Here is a 26806-nt window from a genome sequence, read left to right on the forward strand (position 1 = left end):
ACAGCCCTTTGTGGAAAGAATTTGTCTGGAAATTGAAAACGAGATACTTCAGGACACCCTTCATGATATCCAAATTTGATAAGAACACAACAGCGTTGTGTTGGAGGGACTGCAAGCAGATTGGTGACCACACCCATGTTTTCTGGGACTGTCCTAAACTACTGAAAACCTATTGGGAGGGAATACGCAGGGAAATAGCGGTTATACTGAAGATAGACTTACCATTAGACCCCAAAGTGTACATTATTGGAGTGGTTCCGGAGGGGTTGGCTAATAAACAGGTGTTCTACATATTATTTTGCTGATAGCTAGAAAAAGTATCACCCTAGCCTGGATGAGACCACTACCACCTACAATTGATCAATGGCACGAGAGACTGATGAAAGTGTACACTATATGGAAAAGATCACTGCTAAGCTCCAGATGAAGTTTGATATGTTTCTAAAGAATTGGGCACCGGTGATATGTTATCTTAACCTCCCTATATGAATGTAAATGTAGGTGCCATGCAAATGTGAGATATTATTAGTGTGTGATTCCAAGTCTACCGGTATGTCCTGTTATTTCTTTTCCAAATTCTGAAATTGCTTTATTTAATGTTTGCCGATGTGTGTGTTTTGAGTTTATATTTTGCTTTTGTATTATTATTATTGTTCATTTGTGGATTATTGTGAATGTGTATGGAGACAGAATGGCAAATAAACACCTTTTGTTCTAATTTCTGAACAAAAATCGTATATGATTGACTTTTTTAATCACTTTTTATGCTATTTTTTCCACCTGTCCGTTTGTTGTTATCTAATACCCAACCTTTTGTTTCTTGAGATTACTATATCGTCAACTCTGGCCTTGAAATAATTTGCATTGGAACCACAAATTGGGACCCCTTGGTTGTCCGCAGACCCCTTGGGACCCCTTGGGTTTAAGCGACTGAGTAAAGTGCAATAGTAACTCTGAGATATTATCATTAATATAGGGATCCCTTGAGTCCAGCATTCGGTGTGGTTCCGTGACGGCATGCCGCATGCCTCACGAAAATTATATTTAGTGTATTTTATTTCATGTGCCTCCCTCGAGCAAATCTCTCGTTGCTATTTCTCAATACTGGTTTGGGCTGTTGAACAGACATCAATAGCCTGTACTTAACAGCATTGTAGACTCAAATCCTTCACATCTGTGTCTATTCAGAATCAGTGAAGGTCGATAATAAGCGATTAGGGCATTGTAAAGTAGAAAAGTGGTCTCCTCGGAGTGCAGATGAGTAGGCTAGAAGGGTTTATAGCAAGCAGGGTTGCAACCTGCTATAATGTGGCACTCCTACAGTACCATGTGGCCTAGTATAGTGGGAATGTGCGAGCAATGTTCAAGGTCAAGTTTATTAATATGTCCCAAGCTGGGCAATTTATGCTACAGCAGATAATAATCCAGAACTTATGTGTGAAATACTGTATTTTTCACAGAATGATACCTGTAATCACTTGTTAGTGTGGTTGCCCAACAGGGCAACACACTAGTACTACTAGTGCTACTTTCTTTCTTTATAGTACTAGTGCTACTTTCTTTCTGTCAAGCTTCACATGACATTCTAGCTATCCAGACTATTTAAATTGGCAACCACACTCGCAATTTCCCAGAATTAATTGCATCTTTCTAGTTACCCATAGCTTTCGTGGAACACATCAGAGTGTAGTGTACTGAGCAACAAGCCTTTGTACGGTTACAAGGGAATGTGGTGTAATACTTTGCTTCTGACAATAATAGAGGCGGTTCTGTGGGAGGAGTGAGGGAAGTGGTTATCAGAAAGCTGAGAATACTCATATACAATACTCTTGTGTAGGGCAACAGGTTTATAGCTATGACCTTTATACTAAACTAACTAACTAAAAGCCAAGCAACCCACACTTGATTTACCTTGCAGTGATTGTCTCTGAGGAACATGGAGCTGACAGCAGAGAGTCACTCTATCCCTTTGAGTGATGGAAACAAAATCCCATTGATAGGATTAGGGACTTATGGGGATCCCCGAACGGTAAGATGAAAATAAAAAAAATATATATTTGTTATTACAGCATCAGCACAGTGATTGCAGGCAACCTTATAGTTCACATATGTAAGGAAAGCTAAATATACTTTTCAATAATGTCACATATTTGTACAACAGCAATGCTGTGAAGTCAATTTAAACACATTACAAATCATGATGTTTGTGTGTTTGCTAGACTGCTAAGGGAACTGCACTTCAATCAGTGAAATTGGCTATTGAAACCGGATACAGACACATTGATGGGGCTTTGGTGTACTTCAATGAGCATGAAGTTGGGCAAGCCATTCGGGACAAAATTGCAGATGGAACTGTGAAGAGAGAGGACATCTACTACTGTGGGAAAGTTCGTATGAACATAAATATGTGTTATGTCTGTGTGTGTACAGTAGTACAGTGTATTAGAGTGCTGTGTTGTTCTTTAGACATGTTGATGTTATCTGCTGGTTAATATCAGTCTTCTGATTTTGACTGACATGCAGCTTTGGAATACGTTCCATCCCCCGGAATTGGTACGACCTGCTTTGGAGCAAACCCTGAAGACCTTGCAACTTGACTATGTTGATCTATATATTATGGAAATGCCTACGGCCTTCAAGGTATAATGTATATATTTCATATTAGGCATCACATGCAGGAAAAGTAGCAATGTACTGTATAATGTAGCACTGCACCAATGGAATGTTTGAATCTGATAATCATTATGATCCCAGTTAACATTATAGCTATGAAGCTCATCAAAACAATGTGCAACTCACATTTAGACTCCGGTCCGCTACGTGGCCCACAGACCTTTGCATTGAGAACTCCTTATACGGTTATGGCTGAATAAGCGTGATAACCGGCTGGCCGGTCTTCCCTCCAATTTGAATATATATATGTGTGTGTGTGTGTGTGTGTGTGTGTGTGTGTGTGTGTGTGTGTGTGTGTGTGTGTGTGTGTGTGTTTAAATATGGTTTAAGCATGGTTTGCATTTTTTGTGATTGCCGATAGGGCAGGGATGTCAAACTCAAATGCACAGGGGGACAACATTTAAAAAATGGTACAAGTCGAGGGCCGGACTGGTTCAATGTTTATTCAAATGCGGTACGAGCCAATGCACTAGCAGTGCATTGTGGGACTTGTAGTATTGTGGTGCGTGTGTAACAGAGCTACTCATTGCCTCAGCCTGATGGCATCAAAAGTCTAATACCTCCCCCAGTCCATAAAGATATCCCTTTGGTCTGATGGGTAAGATGTTAGACTTTCATGTGGGAGACCTTGGTTCGAATCCCAGGCATTGCATGTGCAATATACCAGTGGCCAGTGGGCCATTTCTAATAGTAATTAAATATCATCCCGCGGGCCAAAGATAATTCAATAACAGGCCTGATTTGTCCCCCGGGCCTTGAGTTTGACATATGTGCGATAGGGCAACCAGACTATTTCACCTAGAATATGCAACCACACCTTTCTGTTTTCGAAAGCCAGGAGACACATTTTATCCCAAGGATGAGAATGGCAAATGGGCCTACCATGAAACAGACCTCTGTGCCACATGGGAGGTGAGAGACAAACAGACACACACACAGACACAGACACTGACACACACACACACACACACACACACACACACACACACACACACACACACACACACACACACACATTGACCCGCAGTTCACTCCCGTTCAGATCATGACTCCCGTTCAGATCAGGATCATGGGCTTTTGTCCTACTTTTAATATAACATTACGTAACTTGAAAAACAAAACAACATTTTGTATTGTTGTTTGTATTGCAGCTAATTGTGTATCCTACAAACCCTGGCTCTGTTGTATTTGTCCCAGATCGTGTGTCTAACCTCCAGTGAACAAAACCATAAAATATCATACATATTGATTGAATAAAGGCCAAAGTCCAGCTAACCAGCAGCAAGTCATGTCACCCTGTATATTTAACCCTTTACACCCAGGTTCAATGTGCTACTTTCTAACTGTTTTTGTTTTGTTTTGTTTTTTTACTTAAAAAAGGCAATGGAAGCTTGCAAAGATGCTGGACTGGTCAAATCTCTGGGAGTGTCCAACTTCAACAAGCGGCAGCTGGAACTGATTCTAAACAAACCTGGGTTGAAACATAAACCTGTCTCAAATCAGGTAGACACACATAATCAGACCTAAGTTAGGCTGATTACAGTTATTAGAGGCAAGGTGCAATATGACCATGGTTATTATCACTATACTGGCTCATGCATTCAGAGTGAAAAAGGGTCAGATGTTGTCATTTGAATCAATTGTTTATTTTGTCATTTGAATCACTTGTTTTTTTTGTCATACACAGGTTGAATGCCATCCCTATTTCACTCAGCCAAAGTTGCTTGAATACTGCCGACAGAAAGATATTGTCATTGTGGGATACAGCCCCATAGGAACATCCAGAGATGCTTCCTGGTATGGTGGAGAAATGTGTCATTCATTACACTGTGATAACCACTTTCAACCTGGAATTCCTATTTTTCTCATGTCATTTTAGGTGAACATGTAAAAAAAAAAAAAGAGGAATTTCAGGAATTTCATGCCATAGGACAATCATCAGGCAAAACGCAATCATCAGGCAAAACGCCTGCAACAACTATATATATATATATATATATATATATATATATATATATATATATATATATATAGGCCTATATGTGATGCTTTGGAAGCATGTAGATCTCTATCGTCAGCAATATTTGAATGTATAAAATGGGACTGAAGTGGTTATACACTATTGAAGAATGATATATATATACACATAACATATCAGTATACAGTTAGCATATCTCAACTGTGTTATCAACTTCTTACATTGCAGACTATTCACAATATACAATGCAAAGAACGAGAACTCAGCATGTGTATCATTCACTAGGGCCATGGAGTAAACTGTACTTTTCTGTGTGTTGGTAAATTTCCCATTCATTTCAAGGGTAAACCTCACATGCCCACCCTTGCTGGAAGATCCACTTTTGCTATCTATTGCCAAAAAGCATCAGAAGAGCACAGCCCAGGTGGCGCTGCGTTTCAATGTCCAAAGAGGAGTTGTGGTCATTCCAAAGAGCTTCAGCCCCCAGCGCATAAAGGAGAACTTTCAGGTGTTTGTCAACCCATGTTTATTCGTGTATATGCACATTTCATATGGCACACAACTCGATCAGCCATGAGAGATATGGACAAAATTGAATATCATGATTGCTTGTTTTGTCAATCTTTGCAGATATTTGACTTTTCGCTTTCTGAGGAAGACATGAAGGCAATTGAAGGCCTGAACAAGAACATTCGTTTTGTGGAGCTTCTCATGTGAGTAGGCCTACACAGCAGATGGATAAGCAAATACAAATGATCTTACTCTAATAAACACGGCACACATAGGAGAACAGTTAATTGGAACCTTTAACATTTAAACCCTATAGCCTATAGTTCATGGAACAGGGTCGATCATGCGTGCCGGGTCCCCCAGGGAACTATATTGGTCTCCAAAAATGTTCCCTACACTATCTCTATTGTGACTATATGTTAGCCTAGCTAAATATAGGCTCAGAATAGGGACACTATGAAGGGGTAAAAATACATAAATATGGTTCCTTGAAGAAATGTGAACAAAAAAAGTTGAATGAAGAACCATTCAGTAAATAAAATGGTTCTTTAGATGGTTCTTCATGGAACCATAGCTTTTGAAAGACCTTATTCTTCTGTATTACATCAACAGGTGGAGTGATCACCCCGAGTATCCATTTCATGATGACTTCTAGAGCCTTCGATGAAGACATCTCTTTATTTCAACAAATAAACACATACTTTGTGACTTAATAACATTGTCTCTCATTTAATGTACTGTATTTATTATAATGAATTTGAAATATTAACCTGAACCAGCAGGTGTCAGTGCCTACTACAACATTGAATTGGTTCTGGCATTCTGGCTGATATAACTAATAACTAATTTAATACATTGCAATATAGTTGTTTTTTGGTAAATTGATTACTGGAATTAAGTCATCAATGCCATACAAGTATTTTCTATTTTTAATAACAATATACGGTGGTTTTGTATTTTGCTTTTGCTTTATTTCATGTAAGATAATTACAAAATGTAACTTATTTTTACGGGTTAGAAGGACACACCAGTGTGGACCCTTTACACATGTACAATTTTTTAGGTATTTGTGCTTTACATGGGTATTTCCCATTTAGGCTACAATACTTTTACTTCTAGTCTTCTAAATCTGAGGCAAATATTATACTTTTACTCCAATACAAATATTTGAAAACGTATAGGTTCCGAACGGAACCATGTTTATTTAATACCGGAGGACAAGGTCCCCCATTGGGATATCAGCGCCATCTGGCGCTGCAACAGAGTAAAACTCATAAGCTCCCGTACGAGAAATATCATTTGTCGGTAGGGCTGTCAATCACAAACGAGGGCACCGCCCCCGAGTGTATATAAGCCCTGCGGGCTATCATAACTTCCTCTAAAGCCGCACCTCTGCGCCCGCAACTAGCGAACCGAGGGGCTTTATTCTGGGGGACCTTGTCCTCCGGTATTAAATAAACATGGTTCCGTTCGGAACCTATACGTTTATTGTCATACCTCCAGACAAGGTCCCCCATTGGGACTCATATACTCCCCGAGAAGTCATGAACCGACAAGACTGTCGTGCACACCGACCACACCCGGAAAGGAGGTCCTGTCAACCGACGTGACCCCTTTCAGGACTGATCCAACCCAGACCCACAGGGCCTGGGCGTGTTCAGACAGAAAAAGACCCTGACAGACCGAGGCCTGCCTTATGCACTAAGGGCAGACACAGGTCCACCTTATAAAATTGCAATAATATAAGGGAAAAACTCAGGGTCCCCCCACGTATTCTAGAGACAGCAACATGCTATCTCAGGAAGGGGAGAGAGAGCCGCCCCACTACATAGTAGGAAGGGCAGCAGCACCCAGAACCGTATGCGCCATAGCAGAAGGCGCAACGTCCAGGTGATAGTAGGTCGCAAAGGTGGACGGCGAAGACCAATTCGCCGCTGCACAAATCTCCTCAATGGAGACACCTTTGGACAAAGCCCAAGAGGTAGACACACCCCTAGTACTGTGGGCCTTAAGTGCTTCCGGCACTTCAGACCCAGACCGGGTGTAAGCCAACCTAATAGCATCCACAAGCCATCTCGACAGAGTGGGTTTGGACACCGCTTTCCGTTGACGGGCATTCATGACCACGAAAAGCTGAGAAGTAGACCTGCTGTCCACCGTCCTATCACAGTAGGCCTTCAGGGCCCTAACTGGACAAAGACAATGAAGACGCCTATCCTCCTCTGATGCAAACGGAGGAGGATGGAAAGCCGTCAAAACAACAGGTTCCTTCGGGACCACTCGGTTCTTAGGAATAAAACTCAAATGAGGTTTAAGAAGAACCTTGGAGTCATTATTGAGAAACCTCATACAATCAGGGCTCACAGAGAGCGCATGAAGGTCGCTCACACGCTTAGCCGTAGACAAGGCAAGCAAAAGAGCTGTTTTGAAACTTAAATGTTTCAAAGAGGTCCTCCCAATCGGTTCAAAAGGTGCCTTGCAAAGGCCCTCAAGAACCACTTGTAGATCCCAAACAGGAAACAAGGCTCTGGTCACAGGTCTCAAATGGTCCACACCATGCATGAACTGGACCACCTCAGGGATTTTAGAAAGGCCTTTGCCTGCCACCCCCAGGTGGCAGGCATCAATAGCCGCTAAATAACCCCTCAGTGTAGAGAACGCCAGACCAAGGTCCAGGCGGTCCTGCAGGAAATCTAACACCTTCTGGGCCGAAGCTATATGAGCCACCACAGGTGGCTCCTGTAGCTCACACCAGTCCAAAAAGGCATTCCATCTTCCATCATACACAGCCCTAGTAGAGGGGGCTCTAGCACTCTGAATAGTGGCTACAACCATCGGTGAGAAGCCTGCTGCAAGCAGGTTCTCCCTCTCACGGGCCAAACCCACAGGTCTAGGCCCCGTGGGTCTGGATGGAAGATCTCTTCCCCTGCCTGGCGCAGCAGATCCCTGAGCAAGGGAAGCCGCCAAGGGGGTTGAGAGAGCAGTGGGGTGATCAGAGACCTCCACACTCCCCTGGATGGTGTCACCAGAAGAACCTCCTGGTTGGAACATCTGATCCTCTCCAGAGTGGGAAGAATCAGTTCCAGGGGTGGAAACGCGTAGAGAAGACCTTGTGGCCATTCGTAAGCAAACGCGTCCATCCCCAGAGGAGAAGGTCCCCTCACTGAAAAGTAAAGGGGGCACTTCGCGTTCTCCTGGGAGGCAAAGAGATCGACTCGCGGTCGACCGAACCTGGAGAAAATCTGCCTCACCACCGCAGGGTGGAGAGACCAATCCTCGTAACGAGGCTCCCCCCTGGACAACAGATCGGCGCCGCCGTTCTGAAGGCCCGGGACATGGGAGGCTCTGATGGACCTCAACCGAGGCAAGCACCAGAGGGTCATCTCGCGCGCCAGCTGATCCAGCGTCCGCGAGGAGAGGCCGCCCTGTTTGTTGAGATAATACAGGGCCGCCGTGTTGTCCGTCCTGACCAGGACATGGCAACCCCGGAGAAATGGTTCGAAATGCTTGAGCGCCAAGTAGATCGCCATTAATTCCAGATAGTTGATGTGGTACTCCAACATGGCCTGGGTCCAAAGACCCCTGGCTGAGCGCCCCTCGTGGGTGGCGCCCCACCCCGAGCGGCTGGCGTCTGTGGTGATCACCTTGCGTGACACCACTTCGCCCATGGAGACCCCACTTGTCAACAACGCCTGGTCCCTCCATGGGACCAGAGCGTCCATGCAGACCTGGCTGACTGACACCTTCCTGTACCCTTGCAGGGAAGGAATCCTGAGCGCCAGTGACCACCGCTGGAAAGGTCTCATATGAAACCTGCCCAGACGCAGAAGTTGCACTGCTGAAGCCATCAGCCCAGTCAACTTCATGCACTCCTTGTACCTGACCACCTGGTTCAGTCGGAAGGAGCCCAGACAAGCCAGAAACCTGTCCACCCTCTCCGGGGAGAGGCGAGCGGACATGGTGGCCGAGTCCAGAGATATTCCTATAAAGGAAATCTGCTGGGAGGGTAACAACATACTTTTGCCAAAGTTGACGTTGAAACCCAAGGCCTTCAGGTGTGACAACACCAGATTGGTATGGCGCGCCGCTTCTGAGCAGGAGGCGGCGGAAATCATCCAATCGTCTATGTAGTTCGCCAGCCTGACTCCCTGATGCCTCAGTGGAGCAATGGCTGCCTCGGTCACTTTCACGAAAACCTGAGGGCTCAGAGAAAGACCGAAAGGGAGGACCGTGTACTCGTACAGGCGCCCCTCGAAGGCGAACCGCAGGAACTTCCTGTGTGGGGGATAAATGAGGATGTGCTGATAAGCGTCCTTCAGGTCCACTGAACAGTGGAAATCCCCCTGTCTCACTGATTTCATCAGTGACTCTGACGTCAACATCCTGAATTTGAACTTTTTCAAGTGCTTGTTCAGAGCACGTAAGTCCATAATCGGACGCAGCCCCCCTCCTTTTTTCTGAACCAGAAAATAACGGCTCCAGAAGCCTAAACGGCTCTGGTCGCGTGATAACTCCACTATAGCGCCCTTGCGCAATAGTGAGCTTATCTCCTCCCTCAAGGCATCGGCCTTCAAGCCGCGGGCTCGAGTATAAATAACCTTGCTGGATAGGGAGGGTTTTTTCGCGAACTGTAGTCTGTAACCCCGCGTCACCGTCCGAAACACCCAGTGATTCGGATTGCAACGTTTCCATTGCTCTGCACACTGTGCTAACGTGTTGCTGAGCAACGGAGAAGCCTTGGGGTTGTACCGCCTGAGCGGAACTACTGGGCCGGGAGGGAAAGGTTCCATATCCGGGCACGTATCCGTCTCCGCTAGACGCCGAGCCGGAAGGCGCGGAGTCACCGGCGGAAAGAGCGTTTCCGTTTCCGGTACGCTTATTTCCGTATCCGGTGGGGGACGAACACGTGACCTCCGGGCCGGAAGGCGCGGAGTCACCGGCGGAAAGAGCGTTTCCGTTTCCGGTACGCTTATTTCCGTATCCGGTGGGGGACGAACACGTGACCTCCAAGAAGCCTCGCTTGTTAATAATACATGCGACACACAACGTGGAGCCCGGGGGACAGGGTTCATCGCATAAGTAACATAATCCCCGGCTCGGGGAATTGTATTTACGTTTATAACCTGTGCTAAGGCCTTTATATGCTTCCTTGCGGGAAGACGAGGCCGACCCTGGGTGATATGTGTTGGCTTCTTCCCTGACGCTAAGACCAAACTCCTGTCCTGAACTAGAGTCGGCATAACAGTGCCGCTCGGTGGAGACAGAGGGGTATTGCACCCTAGAGAGACTATACCACTGTGAATAGGAATTAGCTTGTCTGGGAACATTTTGCAAAGAGAAATATTCTGCTTGTAACCTGTCTGCATGACTGGAGGAAGCGATATTATCTGAGTGGAAAGAAATTCCAGCCTGGACTTCTCTACACTGGTTAAATTCATGCAAAATGGGGTCGTCTGTAGTAAAGCAGGTGGGTTTGAAATAAACAGGCATTGTTTCATCAACACACTTTTTATTACAGGCACTGGAGGAGAGCACAGAGGAGGAATAAACATTGATTTCTTTGCATAAGAAAAATTGTTCATATTGTCCAAACGTCTGCGCTTGCAAGGGGGGGTCCCCTGAATTTTCAGGGGGACCCCGCCAGAGTCCAGTGTCACTTTCGCGGCGGCTTCCCACGGGCTTTGTGGGAGCTGGCCGGTATCCCGTGCCTGGGAGGGTGGCGGGATTGAGAGCGGGCTTGAGCCCCCGCTGCAGTGCGAGGGGGTCCCGCGGAGGAAGAAGAGGGGGTCCTAGGGGGATTGTTCTGTTTCCCCTGCTTGGAGGAAGAGCGCCCCCTGTCAGCCTGACCAGGGGCCTTGCTCCGTCCCTGTCTCTTTTCCTTTCTGGGTACCTGGGGGTCCGTCGTGGCTCCCAGGAGCTCCAGAGTGATCTTCTTATCCGCCACCTCCTGGCGGAGAAGCTCCAGTCCACCGCCCATGAGGAAGGTAGGGTGGCCGGGAAGGTCTTGCAGGATCTTCCCGGTCTCCTCTCCAGAACTGCCAGGACACTGTACCTTGTCTAGCCACCTGGCACGTTCCGCCTGGATGCAATAATCCATGCCATGTCCAAGCCACTCGATCGCGTGGACATTCAAGTCCATCAGCATGCGCAGCGACTTGTCCATTTCCTCTACCAACACGTCAGGCACCTCCCGCATCTCGCTGAGGAGGCGCCTGGTGGAGGAAAGCAGCAGCTGGGTGGCGTTCATCGTCCTGGCTGCCAGCGCGGACGATCTGTAAGAGTTCCTCACCCTTGAAGACTGCTTGTCGTCAAAGGGGATGGCAAACCCAGGAGGCTTCTTACCCACGGCCAGATTGAGGGGAGGCCGGCCTCCAGGACCGGTCCGCTCATGGTTGGGCTTGATGCTCCCTATCAGGGACTGGGCCATCAGCTTGTCCATGGGAGGGCACAAGGGGATTCCCGCCTTCTCTGAGTCGCGGTAATCGACCAGGAAGGGGAGCTTGGGGGGGTCCTTGTGTGTAGTCCAGGTTGAATGCAGGGCCTCTGCAAAGCCTGGGACTAGTGGTAGCTTTTCCATCCGACGCGGGGGAGAGGACTCCAAATCCTGGCCCAGGAGAGGAATCCTAGCCCGTGGTCCGAGTGGCGCATCTCCGAGTGGCAGCTCCAGGCCACAACGGATGGCGGCGCGTTCCAGCACCGAGAGCTCGTCCATGGGGATGGAGTCTGGGTCTTGCGCCGCTGCCCCTCTCGCCCCAGCCGGCATGGAAGGGGGGAGAGAGGCAGAAGGGGCTTGGGAGGACGCGGCGGAGATGGAAGCCTCGGCATGAGGAACCACCCTGGCCGCGCCTCCGCCCTGTCCGGAGGGGAAAGAGGACTCGTCCTCCTCCGAGTACTCACCCTCCGTGTCCAACTCCTCCATGTCGTAGTCCTCTAGCTCCGGTTCGTCTCCGTCGCTAGCATGCCAGGAGACGGGGCTAGGTGGCCGCATAGCCCGTAGCTGGGGGACGGAGAAGGAGAGAGGAATGTCCCCGACGACTAGAGGGTGGAATTCCTTGGGGGGGACGATCCACGTTGTAGCTGGCGGAGAAACAACGTGGGCGGTCTTGCATGTTCTCTTCTTGGGCACGGCACCAGTCGAGCCCGTCGGAGAAACAGCAGTGGAAACAGGGGCCGCAGACCCGCTAGCAACGGGGCTACCGAAGCTAGCAGAGGGCGAGGCCGCTGGAGGCCTAACCACGTGGCGAGAAGCAGCGCTGTGGCGTTCAGCGCTGTCCGGCACACGAGGAGAGGTGTCTGGGAGGGTTCCGGCGGAGACCGTGGTGTGAAGGCCGTAGCCTGCGGCAGCGATCTCGCATCGTGCCTCGAGGGCTGGAACATCGTACTGGAGGCATTCAGCACAGTTCACCCCCGTGGCCGGGGCCGGAGGGGACAGAGAGGCCAAGGCGTGTCCTACCCCCATGCAGACAATGCAGAACGGATGTGTATCTTCATTGGCGATGAGGCCTTTGCAGCTGGGAAGGCCGCACTTCTTCGGTACCCTAGCTAGCAGGCTGCTAACTGTAGGTCGACGAGCTGCCATCGTGAGCTAACCGAAGCTAAGCGAAGCTAAGCTAAGGCAGGGAGACACGTGGCAGAACGTACAGAGAAGAAGTAAAGACTCAAAGCGAAAGTGAAGAAAAGAGACCGAACTGTTAAGAAGAATAGAATTAGAACGTACAGGAGAATAATCTCTAAAGGCCAGTGGCCGACTTTCCTAGTCAACGCTTAGGCTAAACTTTAAAGAAAATTATACTTATATGGCTGAGTTCGCGACACTAGTTGCAGGTAAGCAGAGGTGCGGAAGAGGAAGTTATGATAGCCCGCAGGGCTTATATACACTCGGGGGCGGTGCCCTCGTTTGTGATTGACAGCCCTACCGACAAATGATATTTCTCGTACGGGAGCTTATGAGTTTTACTCTGTTGCAGCGCCAGATGGCGCTGATATCCCAATGGGGGACCTTGTCTGGAGGTATGACAATAAACTTTAGTTTAGTTACTTTTTGAGTAGCATATCCACTGATTCCACTCTACATTTGGCCATTTGAAAATAGCAATGCGACTCAACGCATTGTGAGCTTGTAGATCTGCTATTTTCAAAATATTTGAATACATTATACATATTTGATGGAAATGGGACATTCTGCATAATGAGAACGTTCTACTTTTGGGACTTTATAAGCACATTTTGTACATTTACTCAAGTACATTTTGAATTTCGGACTTTTACTTGTAACAGAGTATTTCTGCACCGCAGTATTGATACTTTTACTCAAGTAAAACATGTGGGTACTTTTTCCACCACTGTTTTACATGTATTTATATATTTTACAGTGTAAATCAATGCGGATGTTTCAGATTAGGGGCAGGACCGACTCGGGCTCTAGTCTCTCGCCTGAAAGAGAGACGGAAGTGGCGGAGGGACACATTGTTATTGAGCGGCGGTAGTGCGGCTGTAGTCTGTTGCAATGTTAGCAACATGCTAACTGTAACTTTATGATAAGACCATACATAACGACCACAACACGCTGGAATGTTATAAGAGCAGCGACTAACAATCGCCGTCCTTCTGCAGAAGACCTCCTCAATCTGTTGGGATATAAAAACAAACGAACGAAGCTTTCATCTCCTCCTAACCCAACCAAACCCCTCCAGGAAGAAGCTAACCTGCTAGCGTTAGCACGCTAGTCACTTTGTACTGCTAGCCTGACGCTGCTGTGCTGGGCTATTAAACGGCTATTTACGTTCGTTGGAAATGGAGGCCTTTAACCGTCAGTGAGGCCGTTGTGTGCGTTGTGTTTATATAGTTTAATCTCTGGACTCACACAACCATCATCCAGCCCGGGATTGTAACGTCGACACGGTGGCTGGGAGGTGCGCAACGAGCCGGGGGGAGCTAACGGTGTTAGCATGTGGACGTTAGTTAGCCTCAATGAGTGAATGAACACACTATTTGGACTTTTTTTTTTTTTTTTTTTGGAAAGGGCAATTTGAAGTCCTTTACCTCTACCACCTTTTGCCCGTTCATTGCGACGTTGCTTAGTATTAGATTGCATTAGGTTGTGGCTGTTGACCAGGATCTTGCTTTTTCTTCACTTAACACACACACACACTCATCTATAAAACCAGTACATTTGCTTGTACAACTAGTTCATTTACAATCAGCACCCTTTTCTGCATCATCATCGCACCACCAGACTAGTGTCATCATGCAGGCACTGGATGAGGATCTTCATTGACCACCAGACACAACGCTGAAAAGAACCCTCACCTACTCATCTTATTTATTACTAAAAATCAATGTAGTAAAACGCCATATCTATCAACGAAGATGATGCAGTTGTTGGGTTTGTTGTTGACGTGACGTGTCGCAGATCATAAGCAGATAATCTTAACCACCAGAGTGTTTTTTTGTTTTCTCGGGTCAGACCTGAACAGAATAAGTGTGTGTTTTCCATTTAGACGGTGGATCGTGTGTGTAAATATATTTAGTTGAGATGAAGGGTCTATGGGGGGTGTGATGATGATGGTGGGCTTCAGGGCCGGTCCCGTGTCATTCAACAGGGGAGTGGTGGAGCAACACTCCCCGGCGAGGCCCAACAAGGCATCCTCCGGGTGACGGACATTTATAAACATTATGCTTTGGACGTGATTTAAAAAAAAGAAAAACGATTGAGCGATCTGTTCATCTACTCACCGTCCACAAATATATGAATTTCTTTTTTGGACACGAACCAAGAAATGGCTGTTGTAAAATGGAAGAGCCATAATGCATTTGCATCACACTGAGGAAGTTCTCTGGAGAAATCTACAGTTCTTGAGAGACTTATAATGCTGGACTGATGACACTCAACCCATCGCAACTCAGTGCGTTTTATAACATTATAAAATAACGATCATCGAAAAGAAGAGTGGCGGAAGCACATCCAAATCATGTCTGCATTTGCAGAATTCGTCCCCCCTCCAGAATGTCCTGTTTTTGAGCCCAGTTGGGAAGATTTCTCGGACCCGCTTGGATTTATCAACAAGATCCGACCCATTGCAGAGAAAACGGGCATCTGCAAGATCCGACCCCCAGAGGTAAACCTGGAGTGATTAACAATAAACATCCACTGATTTTTTTTAAATACACGCCAACGCCACATGATTCTTCTCAATGTTAAGTTTCAGTTGTTGTACTGCATGCATGGTATTTTGGGCCTATGTGCATTTTGCGTTAGCAACGTTAATGGCCAGGCATTGCACTAATAGAGGTCAAGTGAGGCTTAAATTCAACTGTTATTTTGCTGATATATTGGATGTCTCTTCATTCATAAGAAGATAATAATGAATGTGTAATGAATGTAATCAGATCGTGCTGTTTCAATTCTAAATTGAGTTAATTATTTTGTTTACCAAACCAGTTAAATAAAGGCCCAGTCTGATTGATAGCATATGGCTCTTGTTTTATTGTTGTGAGCAATGTAATAAACAAATGGAGTAGAATTTTGGAATTGCTTTTGCTGCTTAATCATGTAATGTTTATGAGCCCTCTAATGTTGTATATCACCAGGTAAAATACCGGTATGAGTCCTCCAGACCACAGTTGAGTCTGAAAGAGATATGTGTGCTTGGTTTGCCCTTTAGCCTATCACAAATGCAAGGAAATGTGATGACTGTAAATAAACTGCACCTTTCATAACAAATGAAATGCAGTGATTGGTCGCTTTATAACATAAATATTTGTTGCCTCACAGTACACATGTTATGAGCTAAAAACTGTTTGGATGCATTGGCTGCCAATGGGAAGTATTGCAACCCTAGATTCAACGTATTAAAAAAAAAACTATTGTCTTGTCCCCTATTTGTCCCTATTTCTTTAGGTATAAGTTTAAGTGGTGATGCAATTTGCTTGTGAGTAAAGGCTAATAATATAACTTTCCTCTCTCTTAGGACTGGCAGCCTCCGTTTGCCTGTGATGTACGCAACTTCCACTTCACCCCCAGAGTCCAACGACTCAATGAACTTGAGGTGAGTTTTAACTAGCATCTGAGAATGAATCCTATATTGTTATGTTTGGTGTACACCTGGACTATCTTAAATGTCTGCTACAATTATTAGTGCCATGTGTTTTTGTTGTTGTTGTAGTGTTTGTTTCTGTATTGAGGCCTGTTGGGCCACGTCACTTGTTAAATGTCAACATTCATACAAATTACAAACACACACCAAAATTGGAGTGATGGCGTTTCCACATGATCAGAGGGGTATTCTCTTGTCAGTCTGGTGCAGCCACTCAAAAGACATAGTTTTCTAACCAAGGGATTAACTAAGGCCGTGACACACTGATAGCACTACTGACTCAAATGTCACTGACGAAGTTTGAAATAAAAAGATTACATTCTGCGTGGCTCCAACTCATTTTGGACGATCTGTGCCACGACGGTTGACGCTCCAAAATAGATCCAACCAGAGACACTTTTCAATTTCAACAGGTTTTGCGCGTCCAATTGACGCCTCCAGCGTGGCTGCAGCCATTGTAAACAATGTGTGTTTTTTGGTAACGTGCGTTTGATGGTTGCAGTGTGTCTTTATTCTCTCTTATCCCTTCTTCTTTTTCTGTCTACAGGCGCTCACGCGGGTCAAGCTCAACTTCCTAGATCAGATCGCCAAGTTCTGGGAGCTGCAGGGCTCCAAGATCCGCTTTCCCAATGTCGAGAGGAAAGTCCTGGACCTGTACCGCCTCAGCAAGGTAGAATTGGACTCTGATCAATATCTTTTTCTTAATGGAATGCTCCACTTTAATGGAAATTTGTGGATGTTTCTGAGTCAGTTTCTGAAAATAAAGTACTGGATATGATTGGAAACTAATCGTGGGCTGATGACACCCACCTATTGCAACTCAGTGCATTTTATAACATTCTAAATAATGTTATAAAACAATGTTCAGTCAGACCTGATGAAGACCCATGTTGGACTGAAAGTTGACATTTTGTCCCTGTCCTCATTAAAGTTATTCCCTGGGAGCAACATTGCAGGGTGCAGACATTATTTTCAATGCATGTATTTTTTTTGTTTTTTAGATGTGCGTGTTACAGTACCCCTTGGACTCTTATCTTTGAAAATCAGATCACAGTATAAAATCGGTTATGTCAAGTATACCACGAATCGTAGTCAATGGGCTGATAATGCCAGACCACAATTATGGTCCTGTAACCGTCAACATGTTTCGATACAAAGCCTAAAAGCCGAACAGAAATTTTACTTTTTAACTGTGTTCCAATATTCAGTGCCAAAAACACAATTAAATCATTAATCATTAATAATTATACTTTTTATTTTGGTATAACAATTAATTGTTGTGTTTTCAGATTGTGTCGTCAGAGGGTGGCTTTGAGACGGTGTGTAAGGAGAAGCGGTGGTCCAAGGTGGTCAGCAGGATGGGCTTCCCGCCAGGGAAAGGTATCGGCTCACTGTTGCGCTCCCACTACGAGAGATTCCTCTACCCCTACGAGCTCTTCCAATCTGGAGCCACGCTCACGGTGAGTGGTGTCGTCCAGATTGACGCGCAAAGGGGTGTACTAGAGAGTTTGCTGGAGTTTTCCAAACAAATGTACACAATGTCAACTTATTGCAGAATTGAGTATGATTATCTTCAGTGTGAATCCACTGTCAACATATTGGACAATTGAGTATGATTATATCTTCGGTGTGAATACAATGACAAATGGTTGTTCCTCATCATCCTAAGTGACTAAAAGGCCAGAGATTCTGCGTGCCACAATAGTTGAAGAAGGCACCTGATTAAATTAATTATATAGACAGTTGTCGCTGCCTGCTGTTCTAACAGCCTTTTACACCCTCTTCAGTGCTGCCACGTTGGCCATGATACACTCACTCGACACCTTACATCAGAGGTGAGTCAGGACCCAGGACAGATCTTTATCCTGTGAGGAACCTTATTGCTCTTTTAATAGACTGTAAGTTGCTGTGGATAAGAGCGTCTTCTAAATGCCCAAATTGTAAATCGTACATTGCATGCCCTCACAAGCACTCCAGATGTTGTCGCTATGAGCTCACTGTTCAAACATGAGGGGGCATTAACTCCAGTCACCAACCAAAGGCGAGTACATTTTAAGCGTGTGCATAAGTAAGCCTTGCCGAGCCATTTGACCCCATCTCCTGTTTCTTTAGTGTGATGCAGCTTGATGTACACCCCTGGCCTGGACATGGCGCCAGTATGTCGCAGGGACTTACCCCAAACCTTTATGCTGAGTGCCAAGCAGGGAGGCATTAGGTCCCATTTCTTTTTTTCTTTTTTTTTTTAAGATTTTTTTTGTGGCTTTTTTATGCCTTTATTTGATAGGATAGTAGACTGACAGGAAATAGGGAGAGAGATGGGGAAGGAAGTGCGGCAAAGGTTGTCCGGATCGGGAATCGAACCGGCGACGCCATCAGGCATCATAGCTAGGCCTGGGGCGGTATTGACATTTTGTTATCGCGGTTACCGTCCTCCCATTTACCGGCGGTATTGCGGTAATTACCGCACCCCCGTATCTATCAATTAAGGTTCGGCGATAAGCCAAAATAGTCCTATCATTTGTCCAAAATTCACCGCTCCACGGTCCTATAAGCCCGAGTTATACTTCCCCGTACAGCACAGCACAGCACAGCGGCTCTGGCTTTGAAAGTAGCAGATCTACAAGCTTACAACGCGTTGCGTCCACGACGCGTTCTGAGCTTGTAGATCTGTGCAGTGTCGGGTTTCTATAGTAACGCACTGTGGCTTCTCAGACACTACATGCTGTGTGTGAACAATCAAACGATGAGACGGGGTAGATCATGTGATTCTGTAAACTCACATCGCAATTCACATTGATTGAGTGGTGATATAAACAAGTAGGCAGGTTTAGTTACCAGACTTGACAGAAAAGGTTGTAAGAACAACGACGGAGCAGGCGCGCTGCTGCAATTGCAGTCAAAAGTAGTAAGTGACAATCCCTAGCGTCTGCTCTGCAGCAGCCCAGCACTAGTTTCGTTTTCGGTTTTAGTCTTCGCGCTCCGCCCGTATGAATGAAAAAGAAACTGCCACAAGGAATGTATAAACATACTTGTCATGTGGATTATGGAGAAAGTTTAACGCTGCTGCTAGGCTACGAGGGTACTGCTCCAGTAAGGAATTGTCTTCGACGCGATTTGGAAGCGCACTCTTCCTTTGACGGCCAGAGCTTCCAAACATGTGGTACGCGGCCCAGAACAGAGCGGCATGGAGCGCTTGCGGTCGTCGCTTCTCCCCCGTTTTAAAACTCGCTCGTTCTTATTAGAAAATAGCCTCTTTTTTTGTCTTTTTTGACCGCGGTAAGGACCCTGACACCGCGGTAGGCCACGGTATACCGCGGTACGGCGGTTACCGTATCCAACCCTAATCATAGCCTAGTATGTGGTATGCGCCTTGACCACTAGGCCAGCGGGCGCCCAGGTCCCATTTCTATAGTCATTGGTATGACCCGGCCGGGGATCGAACGCCGACCTCCCAATCTCTGGGCGAACCACAAGGCCACTCAGCTGGTCTCGATGTATAAGAGTGTCGCTCAAAAGTAGTGAAAATAGCAGATCTGCAAGCTCACACTTCAACGGACACTCTAACCACAAGACCACTGGGCTGTGTGCATATGCAACAGGTTTCTGGGTTTTAGCAGCATCCTTAGCAGGTAACCAATCACCTATGGATATTTTAGGTTTTAGGTCACCTATGGAGGTTTCAGCTTTTGTCAGATGTGAAGGGGAGGGGAGGGCTGTCACTCACGACTACAAATGTAAGTTGATGATTAATTGTCACACAAATAATGGCAGACAATTGGGGAAAACGCTCACCCAAAATTGGCCAAAACATGATTTACGACTCTGTGCTTAACTGAGTTGCCTCAAGCGAACTTTCGGCACAACTCGCTCGCTTTAGCTAGCTTGGCGGTGCCTCTTGTGGCTCAAGTTCCACGTTATTATATATTATTATTATTATTATTATATTATTACTCCCTATCCCCCTTCCCACACAGGGCATCCAGAGGCTGTACGACGACTGTGACGACGATGAGCCAGACGAGGGAGTCGGGGAGGACACGGTGGAGGAAGACGAGCCGGAGGAGGACGAAGACAAGGAGAGAGACACCGACAGGGAGGGGCTCTGTGACGCGCCACGCGCCAAAGAGCAGCCGCGAACTGAGAGGCGCTCTCGTCGCCTTCGGTCAGAGGTAAAGGAGACAAAAGGTTGTTTCTAGAAAAGTGGAACAAAGTGGTAGGATATAAGTAGGATGCTAGATATTAGTGGATCAGGGGATTTGGGGAGAGTTGTTTTTTCGTGACCGTTTTTCGTTGCCAATAATAACCCAGCTCTGGACAAGAGGTGTTAAAGTAAATGACAGAAATTGTCAGTACCGTATAGTATACCTAACTACTATGTAATTATAAATCAGCAAATTGTCAACTAGACCAGTAGATAGTGTCATCTATTAAAGAAATACAACAATAATAATAATAACTAAAATGTATTCCAGGCTTCTATTTTAGGAGAGGAATCATGTGTAGTTACTAGTGATGCGCGGGTCATCTTTTTTTCATAACCCGCACGACCCACAGCCCGCACGGAACGTAACCCGCCCGCGCCGCAGAGCAATATACAAATCAACGAATCCGCCCGCCCCGCAACCCGCATTTAAAAAAAAGATGGTATATCATCTCCAGATTCTCCACAATAGCTCATCTTTATATACGGCTCTTCTAAGTACCCAAACTCGCTTTTACAGAAAGGTTTACAGTAGCACAATATTGTCATGGGCTAAATACACTTTTAAACAAACGTGTTGTTCAAATTGGGGTTTAGCCTAAAAAACATTCATTCAAAGACGTTCATTCTCTCTAAATCGCCGGGCATCGTCGGGGTAAGAATGGCGGTTTTATGTCAATCATATTTATACAGCGCCTCGCACTTTAAACAGACAGCAAAAGACGGACAATATTAAATCCTGTTGGTTATTGATTAATCACCAGATTGGAGAGATGGGGCGACTTGAGGTTGGTTGGTTGGTTCATTCAGTCAAAAAAAATCCGCCTCACTTGCGAAAGTTGTTTCAAATCGTATCCGTTGACTGGCTGGTTATATAACTTAACCGACACAAAGTATTTAGCTATAAAAGGACTTGTGTGGATGACAGAGACATATAAGTGAAATCCTGATCAGCGACACGCGCTGAATTGTTTGTGCATCTTCTCTGCTGTGCTCACGACCTCACGTTGTGTCAAATGTTGGCAAGATGTGGTTCGCGGCCCCAACAGGAGCGGAATTGGGACGGTCCTCGCACCAAGGAGCGGAGGAGAAACCTCGCTCCTCTCTGACGCATTTTAAAACTCGCTCGTCGTGCTCGTATTCAAACGTTGTATTCTTATTCTTATAGGCCTACTCTTATTAAGAATAAAAGGCAAATAAGAACAGGTGATTATTCTTATTTATTTTTTGCACGTGAGAGTGGTGATAACCCGTCCGCCCGCCACCCGCCTGAAAAGGTCTGAAACCTTGACCCACCCACCCGCTTGCGGGCGGGTTGGCGGGCGGGTGGGGGCACCGGGTTGATCCGCGCATCACTAGTAGTTACCCTTCGTATTACCATTCTTGGATAAAAATGGGATGGGTCACATTCTTTATTTCCTTGTGGATGTGTGCATGGGAATGGGGGGAAAAGAGGCCCAGACTCCTGTATGATTTCAGTTTGTTTGACAAATTATTCCTTCTCTTCTAATACATGTCTCATCTCTATTGGTCTGTCCTAGAATTCCAGCTGCTGCAGGCATGCTCCCAGGGGACCTCTAATATTTGTCATTTTAGGCGTTTTTTCCTGACATGTCCCAAGCATTGTCATGATGATCTTATGTTGTATTCATTGTTTTTCCCCCCTCTATCCAGCGGGAAAACAAGGAGCCAAAAGGCCTGAAGTTCTTTGGCACAAGTCCCAAGATGGTGGGCTTGCAGATCGTACCGGCCGGTAAGAAAACCGCATCGCTGCTCTACCTGTGCTATAATTACAGCACAGGTTTTCAGATGATGTACATACAGATATACAGAACATACTGTCTGCCTTTCCACTCTAACATCCATACGTTTAACTCCTCTAGACGATGGATTCCACAAGAAGCAACGTCACCTCAAAGCCCAGGCCTTTGCCATCAAAATGCGTCCTCGCAAGGAGACCCTGGAGGTCAACTTTGTAAGCGCCACTAACTTCTTTGGGCTTGATCCATGTTGCATTAAAACGTTTACAATCAACGTGACACCCTCATTTAACCACTCTATGCACACGCGTCATTGTCCCAGCTTGACCTGTACCTGTGCCTGATGTGTGGACGTGGCGACGAGGAGGACCGCCTGTTGCTGTGCGACGGCTGTGACGACAGCTACCACACCTTCTGCCTCATCCCTCCTCTGCCGGACATCCCCAAGGGCGACTGGCGCTGTCCCAAGTGTGTGGCTGAGGTAAGGTGCAGGGTGCAGTTGATGGGGGTTCTCTCTGCCAGCAGAGTCTTGCACCATGCGGGATCAAACACTGTGGCTGTTAAAGCTGCCTTCAGGAACTTATTTACTTATACTTGTGAATTTTGGTTGTGTTATGAGTACATTTACACAGAACGTCAATGTTACCTGGCGTCGGCGATAACGTTATTATTCGGCGAGAGGTTGATTTGTCACTGCAAATGAAGGCATCAACCTGTATGAATGAGGTATTAACTCTATGAATAGTTTTGATGCGAAATACTCAACAGCAATTCTTGTATCGGTTATGCGTCATGTCCCCGATGTGTAAACACCTTAATAGCGATCGCTCATGCACTGAACTACTATATGTGTTTGTACCTGACTCTTTACAGGAGTGCAGCAAACCCAGAGAGGCATTTGGCTTCGAACAGGGTGTGAGGGAATACACCCTCCAGACATTTGGAGAGATGGCTGACCACTTCAAGTCCGACTACTTCAACATGCCTGTCCATGTATGTATATATTGCAAATCTCTGCATTTAGAATATCTAAGCAAGTTATTATTTAGTGACAAGCTGTTAAACTTTCAAAAACTGTTGAGTGAGAATAGAAGGTCTAAAAACCTCATCATGCGATACAGTATGTTGTGAGCTTGTAGATCTGGTATTTTCGCTACTTTTGTGTGACACTCTTCTATGATGAAGGAAGTCGGCCTTATTGTATTTTATTAACATACAGGAAAAACAAAACGTTGAAATATGGAGATATAAGGTTGTTGCCTGACAGCAACGATATGTAAACAGTCCTGTCCAGATAGACTGTTCTCAGTAAGACGTGATGTGATGCCTTCCGTGGCTGATCTGTGTCTTCCTCCCTGTCCCAGATGGTTCCCACAGAGCTGGTGGAGAAGGAGTTTTGGCGCCTGGTCAGCAGCATCGAAGAGGATGTGATCGTGGAGTACGGCGCTGACATCAGCTCCAAGGACGTGGGGAGCGGCTTCCCTGTCCGCGACGGCAAGAGGAGGCTGCTGGGGGACGAGGAGGTGAGTGGAGTTTATTTAAAAATTTTCCTAATCTCCCAGAGAATTGAATTATGCCTCAGGACACTGGTTTGTAGTATGAGAGAATATGAAGACGCCAGGATATTCTCTCTAAACACAAATCTATATGCTCGCATATCAGCATGAGAAATGGATCAGGTGCAAGTTGCAACATGCCACCTATCTTAACACATCTAATCATTAGTAACTCACATTTATGACAATTCTTGTGGATCTGATGACATTTGTTTTGTTTAATTTTATGGTGGGGAGGGTGTAACAAGGTTATTATAGTTAAATAAAACGAAAACCGCCCTCCCTGTCCAAGATGACCTGAGAGGTCTCGATGGTTCATGGTATCGCACACTAGGTAAGAAATGTATTTTGGCCCGAAACCTTTCCATGCTTTTTAAACCAACAGTAGTACATTATTTAAAAAATGCTTCTTTGACAGACAGGAAGCCAGTGCAAAGATCTTTCTGGTATTGGTAAGGATTTTAAGCCATAATGGTGGCCTTTTCTCCTGGAAACCTGACCTGTACTTTTGTCTTCCTACGTCTGAAGGAGTATGCCAACTCAGGCTGGAACCTGAACAACATGCCAGTGTTGGAGCAGTCCGTTCTGACTCACATCAACGTGGACATCTCTGGCATGAAGGTGCCCTGGCTCTACGTGGGCATGTGTTTCTCCTCTTTCTGCTGGCACATCGAGGATCACTGGAGCTACTCCATCAACTTCCTGCACTGGTGAGAGATAAAGAGCTATATTTTTGTCCATGCCTTACTCCTTATCCTTAAACGTCTTTGCCTTTTTTTACTGTTTTGAAAAATACTTCTAATACCCGATCTACGTCGACACGTTGTGAGCTTGTAGATAAGGGCTAAGGCTTGGCCGAAGACGGTGCCCGTATATATACCAGGACTCCTACGCTACCCTCTGTAGTAAAAAAAAAAAAAAACTATCTAAGCTTTTAGATGTTATAATTCCAATGGTCTCCATCGAGAGACGGCTACTGCATTTATCCATCACATTATTTATTTCTTTGTATTGTCATGGTGTTTGTGCAATCTTCACTTATATCTGATATCGATCTCTCCCGTCATGTCCAGGGGCGAGCCAAAGACGTGGTATGGCATTCCAGCCTCTGCGGCAGAAAAGCTGGAGGCTGTTATGAAGAAGTTGGCGCCGGAGCTGTTTGACTCCCAGCCAGACCTCCTTCACCAGCTGGTTACCATCATGAACCCCAATGTCCTCATGGAGCACGGAGTCCCTGTACGTATAGGTCACCATGCATGCACCTGTGAGAAGTGTCCTCCAGACTCTTGAAAGAAGCTGCCGTAGTTGCTATTTAGGAAGGGTTCCTTTGATGGCGTCGCAAAGTATGTTTTTGGAGAAATGAGTGGTTCGTACATAAGGTGTGTTTTTTTTAGTGGTGTCCAACGATTAAATATTTGAATCGCGATTAATCGCATGATTTATGTAGTTAATCGCGCGATTAATCGCAAATAAGTCATCAGCTTTTATCAGGTCACAATGTAACTTAGAGGGATATCTTTCAAGTCTTTTGTGGCCCTATTAACTTGGAAGTGTAAATATTTGCTGGATTTATGCAAAAGTATGTTAATCTTTTATTCTAAATCAATTAAAAACCGGAATAAATCATAATCATTGGTATTGCATTAAACAGACTTCAACTGATGGGTATAAGGAGCTGCTAAATGATTACTGTTGTGTCCACCTTTATGCTTTAATTATACTTTGTATTTTTTGTTACATCAACAGGGATGAACCTTGTAGCCAATATAGCCGATATTGTAGTAATGTTTGTAAATATGCGATTAATTGCGATTAAAATAATTAATCGCGATTAACATAACGGTGAGTTAATTGCGATTAATTTAGTTAACTCGGACAGCACTAGTTTTTTTATTACCCCAGAGTGAAATTCTATGACTAGATCAGGGGTCCACCTTTATCTGGCTAGTACTCAGGGGAGCACCTGGTGATGTTGCTTTGTGCGCAACCTAAAATGTAGACTTTCTTACGATTTGTTTTACATACAAATATTGGTCATGTCCATATAGAAGGCTACGATGCAAGCGTTTCAGTGCTGCACATTATATAGTTATGTGCAACAGTGCAATATCAATATTTGTAGACATTTAAAAGCAATGGAGAACTATGACGGCAGCCTGCTTTTTTAATAGGCGAAAATCCATCAGACTGCAGACTGTTCTGAGACCAACGCTACAGCATTAAATAGATATGCTGTGCATATCCAGTAGCCGCTCGTCTCTTGTAAGACAAAATCAAAAATAGTAAAGAGAACAGAGAAAAGACGCTGGCAATGGCTGATCTCGTTGTGTATCTGATAATTGCACAGTAAGCGTTTTTATTGGTTGCTAACACAACTTCACTTTAGACAGCAAGAACTACTCACATATGCTGTGGAGGTTCCAAGAGTTTAACGTACGGTATTTCCAAAGTGTGTACATTGTTTAAGTCACAGATGCATGCTTTTAATAGCGTAAATAAGAACTATGTCTAAAACTTTGCGTTTAATCCATTTTCGGCATCATTACAACTTGTCATGTTTGTTAAATCTTTGTAAATTAAAGACTGTGTCATGTCACTAACGATGAACCTCCAATCCTCACACAACGCAGTCAGCATACTTTTACACACATAACGAGTTTGTTACATGCATTGTCTTACAAACCTAGTGCCTCTGCAGACACGCCAAGTATAATGTTCTGTCATGACTTCTGGGGTGTTTCTCATATGACCATATGTTCTTTTGCCTCTACCCCCAGGTGTACAGAACCAACCAGTGTGCTGGAGAGTTTGTCGTGACCTTCCCTAGAGCTTACCACAGTGGCTTCAACCAGGGATACAACTTCGCAGAGGCTGTCAACTTCTGCACTGCTGACTGGGTGAGAGAAAACACAACACAAAGAAACAGCAGCATAATTGATGATGACTATATTATTATTTTCAAAGTTTTAGGAATTTCAGTGTTAATTTTACTCTGTGTGTGTGTGTGTGTGTGTGTGTGTGTGTGTGTGTGT

The 26806-nt window shown here is 45.4% G+C and overlaps 2 protein-coding genes across 3 annotated transcripts in view; both read left to right on the forward strand.

Annotated features, from left to right (window-relative positions):
• The first annotated feature begins 1811 nt into the window (after positions 1 to 1811).
• On the forward strand, positions 1812 to 5877 carry LOC308308637 (aldo-keto reductase family 1 member D1-like). Of its 2 annotated transcripts, XM_080754073.1 has the most exons (9): positions 1812 to 2029; positions 2220 to 2387; positions 2524 to 2640; positions 3508 to 3585; positions 4054 to 4176; positions 4361 to 4470; positions 4994 to 5159; positions 5282 to 5364; positions 5774 to 5877. In XM_080754073.1, exons 1-9 carry the CDS (start codon positions 1937 to 1939, stop codon positions 5814 to 5816), a joined length of 981 nt encoding a protein of 326 aa, XP_080610199.1. In that variant the 5' UTR covers positions 1812 to 1936; the 3' UTR covers positions 5817 to 5877. The 2 variants fall into 2 exon arrangements, with proteins under 2 accessions (XP_080610199.1, XP_080610200.1); XM_080754074.1 differs by lacking the exon at positions 2220 to 2387.
• A 7770-nt stretch (positions 5878 to 13647) lies between these two features.
• The window catches only part of kdm5a (lysine demethylase 5A), a 29210-nt gene continuing 16051 nt past the window's right edge, over positions 13648 to 26806 (forward strand). Inside the window, exons 1-13 of the mRNA XM_080754674.1 lie at positions 13648 to 15279; positions 16132 to 16209; positions 16805 to 16927; positions 17547 to 17717; positions 20232 to 20426; positions 22133 to 22211; positions 22342 to 22433; positions 22541 to 22699; positions 23092 to 23211; positions 23583 to 23741; positions 24303 to 24484; positions 24848 to 25010; positions 26552 to 26671. Of these exons, the coding sequence (XP_080610800.1) occupies positions 15133 to 15279; positions 16132 to 16209; positions 16805 to 16927; positions 17547 to 17717; positions 20232 to 20426; positions 22133 to 22211; positions 22342 to 22433; positions 22541 to 22699; positions 23092 to 23211; positions 23583 to 23741; positions 24303 to 24484; positions 24848 to 25010; positions 26552 to 26671 (1788 nt within the window). The 5' untranslated portion in view covers positions 13648 to 15132. The remainder of the gene's footprint in view (positions 15280 to 16131; positions 16210 to 16804; positions 16928 to 17546; positions 17718 to 20231; positions 20427 to 22132; positions 22212 to 22341; positions 22434 to 22540; positions 22700 to 23091; positions 23212 to 23582; positions 23742 to 24302; positions 24485 to 24847; positions 25011 to 26551; positions 26672 to 26806) is intronic.

This window comes from Nannobrachium achirus (genome assembly GCF_963921795.1).
Source record: "Nannobrachium achirus genome assembly, chromosome: 23".
Lineage (NCBI taxonomy): Eukaryota > Metazoa > Chordata > Actinopteri > Myctophiformes > Myctophidae > Nannobrachium > Nannobrachium achirus.

Coding starts and splice junctions, on each gene's coding strand:
- LOC308308637 (XM_080754073.1), top strand. CDS start 1,937: ATGGAGCTGACAGCAGAGAGTCACTCTATCCCTTTGAGTGATGGAAAC. Junction 3,586..4,053: donor ACCTCTGTGCCACATGGGAG/GTGAGAGACAAA, acceptor TACTTAAAAAAG/GCAATGGAAGCTTGCAAAGA. Junction 5,160..5,281: donor GCATAAAGGAGAACTTTCAG/GTGTTTGTCAAC, acceptor CAATCTTTGCAG/ATATTTGACTTTTCGCTTTC.